The sequence below is a fragment of the Sparus aurata genome, chromosome 21, assembly GCF_900880675.1.
Source record: "Sparus aurata chromosome 21, fSpaAur1.1, whole genome shotgun sequence".
Classification (NCBI taxonomy): Eukaryota; Metazoa; Chordata; class Actinopteri; order Spariformes; family Sparidae; genus Sparus; species Sparus aurata.
In genome coordinates, this window is record NC_044207.1 from 19,830,960 (window position 1) to 19,840,441 (window position 9,482).

At 40.0% G+C, this 9,482-nt stretch overlaps 1 protein-coding gene across 2 annotated transcripts in view; it reads left to right on the forward strand.

Annotated features, from left to right (window-relative positions):
- Window positions 1–8,928, forward strand: part of rock1 (Rho-associated, coiled-coil containing protein kinase 1) — a 35,140-nt gene extending 26,212 nt beyond the window's left edge. The window contains exons 21-33 of one of the 2 annotated variants that reach the window (XM_030402735.1): window positions 196–265; window positions 353–456; window positions 626–791; window positions 916–1,009; window positions 1,083–1,171; window positions 1,381–1,572; window positions 1,661–1,826; window positions 4,217–4,287; window positions 4,423–4,511; window positions 4,609–4,687; window positions 4,857–5,118; window positions 6,356–6,563; window positions 7,221–8,928. In XM_030402735.1, coding sequence (XP_030258595.1) covers window positions 196–265; window positions 353–456; window positions 626–791; window positions 916–1,009; window positions 1,083–1,171; window positions 1,381–1,572; window positions 1,661–1,826; window positions 4,217–4,287; window positions 4,423–4,511; window positions 4,609–4,687; window positions 4,857–5,118; window positions 6,356–6,563; window positions 7,221–7,224 — 1,594 coding nt within the window. In that variant the 3' untranslated portion in view covers window positions 7,225–8,928. The other variant, XM_030402734.1, reaches the window with a different exon arrangement.
- The last annotated feature ends 554 nt before the right edge of the window (window positions 8,929–9,482 follow it).

Sequence of the window (9,482 nt, forward strand, 5' to 3'; positions counted from 1 at the left end):
CAGAGTAAACTCTAATCCTTTGATGTAAACACTGAGTCCAGCTCCATCCACTCTGTTGCTAATCCCCTGGCCGTTGCTGCCGCCAGTGCTACCGGTCACATTTTACTACAGGGGCGCACTCAGAGGCCGGCTCTGTTTACCTGCTTAAGAGTGTTGTTGCTGATTTAATGTTGAAATGTCGTGATGTGTCAACAGACAATACAGAGGCAATGAGGGACAAATGAGGGAACTTCAGGACCAGCTTGAGGCCGAACAGTATTTTTCTGTAAGTATAAATCTATTCTCGAGTGCCTCTGTTCTCTTTGTGTGGTGTGAGGGCCACTAGTTAAAGTATTTGTCTGTCCCTCTTCAGACGCTTTACAAAACTCAGGTCAAGGAACTTAAAGAAGAGATTGAGGAAAGGAACCGGCAGGTACAGGATGCTCATAAAAAGGTGCAGGAGTTGTGCAGTGAAAGGTAAGAGAATATATTTATTCAGCTTTATTGCGTTAACTTCCTAAATATTGATTCAAATTGTTTTCTTATTCTGTTTCTGTTGAGTTATATGTGGTCTGATGAAGTAAACAGATACAGAGCTGAAGAGAAAAGGTTATATAACTTGAAATGTGTTTCGTCCTGGACAAAGGGACTCTCTGTCGGCCCAGCTGGATCTGACAGTGACGAAGGCCGAGTCAGAGCAGCTTGCCCGGGCACTTCAGGAGGAGCAGTACTTTGAGCTCAGCCAGGAGAACAAGAAGACGGTGACTAGACATAAGCAGGACATTGGGGAGAAGGAGGCTACTATTGCACGGGTGAGCAAACCTATATTGTCTCCCCCCCATTCGGAATTTATACTATCTTGTACTTTAGTGAGAGTGAACTTTATGTATCGGAATTTTGAGCGTAAAAAGTGATAATATTGAAATTTCTTTGCAGCTTGAGGAATCTAACAAAACGCTGACCAAAGATGTGGAGAACCTCAGCAAAGAAAAGGCGGAGTTGAATGAGAAGCTGAATGCTCAGGAAGAAGGTACTGCCCCTTCCGTCTTTTTGTTTTTCAATAAAATGACGTTGTTGTACAAGCAGTGTCTTTGTCTTCACAGAGTATGCAGCTCAGAAGGAAGAGATTGCAAATACAATCAAGGCCAACTACGAGAAGGTCCTCAACACAGAGCGCACGTTGAAGACTCAGGTAAAGATCCATCTTTTTTTATTTCAGAAGATATTTGCAAACAGTAGCAGGTTGTGTTCTTTTTCCTACGTAAAAACCTACCTCCTCACAGGACTCTGTACATACCAAAAAACTCACATTTGGAAAAAAATTATCTTTTAAAAGGTTGTTAAGCAAATGCAGAATGGTGGCTAATTCTTTCCAACTATTTACCCACTTCAATACATCAGGCGGTGAACAAGCTGGCAGAGATCATGAACCGCAAGGACATGAAGCTTGACCAGAAGAAGAAGGGCAGCACCGCCGACCTGCGGAAGAAGGAGAAGGAGAACCGCAAGCTTCAGCTTGAACTTAACCAGGAGAAGGAGAAGTTTAACCACATGGCCATCAAGTACCAGAAGGAGCTGAGTGAGATGCAGGCGGTGAGTGAAGTCACAGGATACTAGAGGATACACCCCCCCCCACACACACACGTTTTTAAACCACATCTCTTGGCTTTTCTGCCAACAGCAACTGGCAGAGGAATGCACGTATCGCAATGAGCTGCAAATGCAGCTTGACAGCAAGGAGAGCGACATCGAGCAGCTCCGAGAGAAACTGAATGACCTGCAACTGCGCATGGATAACTCAAGTGTCACCAGTTTGCAGACGGATGAGACAGACAGCAACCTCGCAGGTAGGGTCACCACTGGGCCTAACTGGACACTGCTGCTCTTGATGCTTTACCTTGCAGAGGAGACACAAGCCCCAATGTGGGATTCTTCTTTGACCATTAAGTCTGGAAAAAAAGGTCTAGAGTCAAAACAAACAGTGATGATGTTTTTATGGGTCTTAAAAAAGTTGTTCTTTGTTTACCGTTTTCCCGATATGTTGCATCTGTGTGGTCATTGGCCAGAAAGCAACAGAGGTCTTCTTGTTTTTAATATCCAATTATGACACACATGTTAAAGTTGGAAAGATGTGCTGGGTTGATAATGTGCATCCACTATTCACTTATGAATACCAAACTTAACTGTCCTCCTCGTGTTTTCGTGTTGTAGCTTGCTTTAGCATATTTCAGTAATTCATTTAACAGTTTTCATTTTTTCATTTGACTTTACTAGTTTTGGTTAAAATAGTTGCCATTTGGATGAGATTTAAAACAAATATGTATATACAGTATGTAACAAAAACAGCCTTACAGGAGTTTAAATGGTTATATGTTGTCAGCTTTATACTCTATTTGTTGGGTACCTTTTTGCATTTAAATATCATTTCAGCTAACATCTTTCGTCCTTTTTAATCAGTTTGTTTCTCAGTTTTGATTTTTTTTGTGTGACGCTTTCAATCTATGCTCTTAGGACGGTTAGTATTGATTCAATTTGTATATTGAAGACATGAAAAGCAGGTGTTTTATTGAACAGACTGCTCAACAGGTGTCAAATCAATTTTCTAATCAATTTTATTTATATAGTCCAAAATCACAATCACATTGCCTCAATGGGCTTTACAATCTGTACAGTGAACAACATCCTCTGTCCTTAGACCCTCGATTCGAGTGAGGAAAAACTTCACATGTTGATGGGAAAAAAACCCTTTTAACAGGATAAAAAAAAAACAATGGAAGAAACCTCAGGAAGAGCCACAGAGGAGGGATCCCTCTTCCAGGATGGACAGACATGCAATAGATGTCGCGAGTACAGAAAAGAGCAACAAATCACAGTTTACACAGTTTACAAGTTACATTAACAAGTGTCTGTGGTTTTACATGTAGTACATCATGAGGAAGAAAGTTCAAAATCACTAGATCATGTTTAGCTCGGTAGGATTAACAGTTGTTCAAAATTCATGCAGGTAAACTCGTCTTATTTACAAATATGGTCTGTTTTCATACATGCTGGTGTCTGTGGTTAAATCATTCTCTCTTTATCCCCCTCTTGTCCAGCTGGTTCTCCTTGCTCTTCTTATCTTTGTAACTTCTATATCTTTCCCTCTGTGAGTAACTGAGTGGACGAGCCTCTATTGCCTGGCCTGTGCAGCAGCTGTTGTGTGGTTTTTTTTTTGTATTTTTGCTCCCAATTTGTTAATTATTCTTTTCCCAGAGGTGAGAAAACCACCTCTTTTGGGGGGATAACACTTTTGAAAGACGTCTGGTGGAGTGGAGAGAAAAAAACTCTTTCCGAATTGTCAAAACAACCCGACCAGCAAGAGATGCACTTTCAAATCAATTGGGACATTAAGCAAAGATTCTGCTAGTGAATTTGCTTAATGTCACGAGGACAGCCCTAACGGTAACGTAACCACATCAGATCAAAGGTTACCATACTAGACTACACCCTGTGTGAGGTTTACCGCCTCACTCTCCGCACCTTTCAAAACGTGTCTTGAAACTGAAAGAGCTGTTTTCATTTAAATTCACAGCACTGTGTGCTTCAAACACTTTCACACCCTTATTGGTTGTTTTTTAATTTGTCGGCATGTTCACCCGGAATTACTGCTCGTTTAGACACGAAGACCTCCCTCACAATGTCACACTTAGTAGACAAGTCCCGCTTAGTTCACTGGTCCCGTTTAACTTGTGTTGTTTGTTGCAGCTGCATGTTCTTAAAGATATCATTTAAAAACCAAATAATGTGTGTAACCTGCAATGCACATGGTTGTTTCTGTAAAAGGGGTGAGTGACGAAGCTTATTGACAGAAATTAAATAAATAAATACTAATTTCTGCTTCAAAACTAAAAAAACTTTTAACATGATTTGGAATGATAATATCGCACATGCTCTGTTAACATGCTGTAAGAAGGACTTACCCATATGTAATATTTTCCTCCTGCATGGAGTGTGAAGTAGCAGCATGGAAGAGCCAAAATCATCTCTTATCATGTTACTCCAGTGCAGTTAATGCTGGCAGAACTCCTTAAAGGGCTTCACCTGGTGTTTGGAAACAATTATGATATTTGTCACTTAACTTTTTTTCCCCCAGTTGAGTTTGGATTTAAACACTGCATGGCCTTCTTTCTGCAGTGCATTTATTTTCTGTATAGGTCTTTAATTTCTTCTTCTGTTTTGCACCTGGGCTGCTTTTCAGAATCCAGACTGGAGGGTTGGCTTTCCATTCCTAACCGTGCTAATATCAAACGATATGGATGGAAGAAGCAGGTACGTTGTGCTTGTTTGGAGTTTCTTTTGTGCTCCCGCATTGTTTAGAAGTGTGTTATGGTATGTTGAGAATGCTGCCAACCCCTTGGGGGCAATAACCTCCTTCCTCTCATTGTCCTTCCAATATCTTTTCAGTATGTGGTAGTGAGCAGTAAGAAGATTCTGTTCTACAATGACGAGCAGGATAAGGAACAGTCCAACCCCTCAATGGTACTAGATATCGAGTAAGTGTTTTTAGCTCCCGTCTCTCCTCAGAGGCCATGTTGTAAATGTTCGTGCAATTGAAAAGTAATTGCTCTTTTTGTGCCTTTTTTTCCGTAGCAAATTGTTTCACGTGAGACCAGTCACACAAGGAGACGTGTACCGAGCTGAGACGGAAGAGATTCCAAGGATATTCCAGGTTTGAGGCTTCTTCCTGTCCTGGCGATTTCTCTTGATTTTTCTCATATTTGCTATCAGCCTGGATGTCAAAATGTCAAGTCAGCTTCTGTGAAGCACTGCCCAGCCTCTGAAATGCTCATTTCAGTGCAGATTTGTTTTGACGTGGCCCTCTCTCCGTCCGTATTCAGATTCTGTATGCCAACGAGGGGGAGTGCAGGAAGGAGGCGGACATGGAGACGGTCCCTCAGGGCGACAAGACCAACTGTCTCCCACACAAAGGCCACGAGTTCATCCCCACGCTATATCACTTCCCTTCCAACTGTGAGGCCTGTTCCAAGCCTCTGTGGCACGTCTTCAAGCCACCTCCAGCCCTGGAGTGTCGCCGCTGCCACGTCAAGTGCCACAAGGACCACCTCGACAAAAAGGAGGACGTTATTGCTCCTTGCAAAGGTAAAGTGTACCGTCTGTGGTCAAAGTTGTATTGATGAATGAATATATTTTATTATATATTATATTTTCTGATTCATGCTCCAAACAAATAGTAGGCTGAGTATCACCAGATTAACTGCTTACTGCTGCTAATTGTAGATGCAGTTAGGTAGCTAGCTAGCTCAATTACCCATGCAGCTAACAGTCAAGACTGGCAGGTCGGTTTAGTGCAATTGTTGGTGTTATTTGCACCCCTAGCACAGCAGTTCTGGATCATTACCAGATGGGCCCCAGCTAGATGTTTTGCATGCTAACTTCAGTAGATATCTCTGCAACAGAATAAACACCTCTTTGTGTGAGGTCAAAACTGTTATATTTTCGTTTTCTGTTGACAAGTTTTTAACATTTTCAACTAAATTATTACATATGGCACCTTTTAAGGGGTTTGAGTTAAAGGTGATGCTAACCTTTCTTTGTTTTACAACACACATTGTTGAACGCATGTACTTCAACAGTTGCAAGTCGGTATTTTAAACCCTGCTTCATCCATGTGGACTAGCTAGCAGTCTTCTTTGCCTGTCTATGCATCATATCTTGGTGTGTCACTGCCACCAGTGGAATAGCTTGAAACTTTGGCAGGAACATGTTTTTTTTTTTTTGTTCATCTGTGTGCAGAAAATTGAAAAACGGCTCCATAGCACCACTAGAAGTAAAAAAAAAAAACCTCCACAGCGAACCTTTTATATTACATAACACTCGCTCAATCTAGGGTAACAAAAAACCATATTCTCAGCTTTAGATGATTGTGCATGAAAGAAAACAATTATAAATATTTAGTTTCTGTCTAAAGAGGACCTTTAATTTTATTTTGTTCTTCTTTATTTGGTTTTGATTATGTTTTCGGTGTATTCGGTGAATTCAGACCTTTAACTTTACCATGAAATCTAGCTTAAAAAATTACTCAGTCAATAGGTGAGTAACAGAAAAGTGACCTCCAACTATTTGATAAACGATTACTTGTCAGGCTTAAAGTAGAATGCCAAAAATGTTCCAGTTCCAGCTCTAAATGTAAATATGTTCTGGTTTTCTTCCTTTTTTTGTGATGGTAAACTGGGTATCTTTATTTTTTGGATTGTTGGTCAAGCAAGACAAGTAGATTTTAATGTTTTGGAGGCCTACCTTGAGATGCAGGGTTGTTTTAGGTCACATTTTTCAGAGTTGGTTCTTGATCCTCAAACACTCCTACCATTCCTTACAGTAAACTACGATGTGACCTCTGCCCGGGACATGCTCCTGCTGGCCTTGACTCAAGATGAGCAGAAGAAATGGATCGGCCACCTCGGAAAGAAGATCCCCAAGACTCCACCATCCACATTTTCCAGAGCCTCACCTCGTTCTATGTCCACTCGCTCTGGACCGAACCAATCCTTCCGCAAGAACCCTAAAAGCAATACAGGAAAGCTGAGGTAACTTGACAACTTGTGACTCTCCCCCCCCCCCTGTAATTAGATAATTGCATGACATACAATAAGGCACTGTAATGTTGTTTTGGGCAGTAAGTGAGAGTGTGCTGCAGTCAGAAATCTTATTTTATCCCATCTGGTGGGCTGAGATGTGGTCGAGTCCGTGGCGTGACCTGCTGTTTGTCTCCTGTGTTGTAGCAGAGCGCAGTCCAGCCTCCAAGCAGCAGACACAACATCCAGCACTTGTTGACAGGAACTTCTTCAGAAAGTGTTGATGTGCTATTTTTTTTTTTTTTTAGACTTTTCTCTTTAGCTTCAAACTCGTCTATTTATTAATTGTTACTGGGTTACTGGGTTACTGTTTCTAACACGAGAGACTTCCTGGTTGGTTGTTTGACTCGGGGCTCTTTCCAGTTGACACTTGGGATTTTTCTTATTGGCACGAATGTGTTGTTGGGTTCAGTAACTAACTTACAGACTTACTTTACAACTCTCGTCAGGATTGTACACTTAAATGATTTACATTTCTTGTCAAACATGATGCGAAGGTGTTAACGGTGCTGCAGTGTCTGTAAACCAGCTTTCCTGTTACAATACTAACCGAAAGTAAAAGGTATTGTCTTTCTTTTACTGGACACCTGTCTCTGTTCTTTCTTTCAGCTAACCATCTGAACCGTTTGGATTTTTTCTGGACTCTAAAACTTTCCCTCCTTCTTCATCCTCAAAAACGGAAGGAAAAAAAAAAAAAACCTGTATTACATTTTTAAAAAGTTTCATTAAAAAGAAAAAAAATTACAAATAAATTACCAGCGCTGGAAAAGTTGCAACTCATGTCAGACACAAGGCATCATGGACATAAAGAGGCCTGATACCACTTCCTCCGCCACGTTCAGGAGAGAATCGTCATCCATATCAACAACATGCACATCTCCATTTCTACCAGAAGATGGCGCACTCGTCTTGAACTAAAGATGGACAATGCAGCGACAGAGGGACTAATGTCATGGAAGACATCCTGTGTTTCATATCATATGGCAGTTATGATGGAATTGGGAAAGGTAAAAAAAAAAGAAAAAAAGGGGGGTTTTGCTGGGACTCCTGCAAGTATGTGTTCAGTTTAAGGTACTGTCATACAGGGATTGCAGACGTGCAGTGAGTGGTTGTGTCTCAGGGGTGGAATATAAATATCTATTTTGTAATTTCTCTCCCCACCTGACAGATACTCAAGCTTAAATGCAAACATACTTCTGTTTCCAGCTTCAAAAAAAAAAAAAAGAAACGACTGATGCCTTCATCTAATATCTCTGGCCTTTTCTGCCTTTTTTTCTTTATCACTCTGCGAGTCACTTATCAGGTTTGGAACAGAGTATTGGGACATGAGTATTAGTTGTTTTGAGTATTGAGTGAGGAGCATGCAAGATCATCATTTAAATCTATGCATTATTTTTATTATTATAATTATTTTTATTGCTCCAAGCCATAAGGAAAACAATTCCATTGTAATGGCATATAGGAGTCCTAAAACTTAATTGATCTTTTTTTTTTTTGGTTTGTTTATTTGGTACATTTGTCTCTGTAATATTTTTTTTTTTCTTGTATTGTTTATTTTTTTTGTAATGTATTGCCTTACATTGATTCATAGATAAATGGTTCAAAAGGAAAACATTAAGTTAACAAATGTAAAACTGCACTGTTTGAATTGTAAATTATTTGTAGAAGACTAAACAGGTGTAGCATTTGCCCCACCTAGTGCCTTAACGTTTGGATATTGATTTTACTGCCATATCTGTTGTTTTTTGTTTTTTTGTTATTTTTTTCCTTCTCCAAAACAAGACAAATCTTAACTCTTCCATCATGTATTTTTTTAAGAAATCACCGCACATTTGTGGTTTTATCGGAACTTCATTTCTCTGGTTTGAGTATATAAAGTATATATATATATATCTATATATATAGATATATATATTAGATTACCTCTTTATGGACACATTGCAATAGAGTTAGTGTGTCAAACATGGAAAAAAAAAAGTCCCCAGACTCGGTTCATATCACATGACAAATTTCGGGATTGGTGTTACCTAAAGGCAAGCTGTACCTGTGTCAACGATTGTCCTTATTAACAATTACAAGTTGTTTCTCTAACACGGTAATGTCCCATTAATGCAAACCCCCCCTCCCCCCCACAGTGTATATAATGAGAGAGACATAAGGATTATGGAATACCTCCGCAATCTTTTTATTTGTAACTTTGTTCAGTTAAAAAAAAGCACTGGAACTATGATCTACTCTTGTCTTGGATAATTTGCATGGTTAATTGCATTGGAGTCCGCACTGATGGATATGTCAATAAACATATCTCTATCAATAATTGTTTACTACTCACTTTTCACTGCAGATGCCCATCACGGGTTTCATATTTTAACTTTAGGTCCATGACTCTGGGGGGGAAAAAAAAAATCATTGCGGTTGTCTTGACAGACATAACAAATATTATGTGATTCGTGATCAGTGGGAATTATCGTTTTTGCGTCACAATTTTTTATTTCACTGAAGACGGCATGAAAAGCCCTACAGAACTTCATCATGATACCGTTTTGTCACACATTTAACCATTATCAGAAACCTGCTGTGTATATTGCAGTTGTGATCGTGTTTGGATTGATTGTAAAGCCTCTAAATATCAGACTGTACATGGATCCATCCCAAAAATGGATTACCGGCTCCAGGCCTGCTGTGTGCCAACTGGTTTGTGGAAAATGTGTTTGGAAATATGCAGCGCAGAAGCACAATATCAGCTGACATTTTGAAGACTGTAAGGCTTTATGTTCTTGCACTGACGTCCTGTCTCAAGAGGTGCAACGTGTCAGAAGATAGAAATCTAGCTTTGAGACGGTCATTATTTCATTGTGCTTACATGTTGCA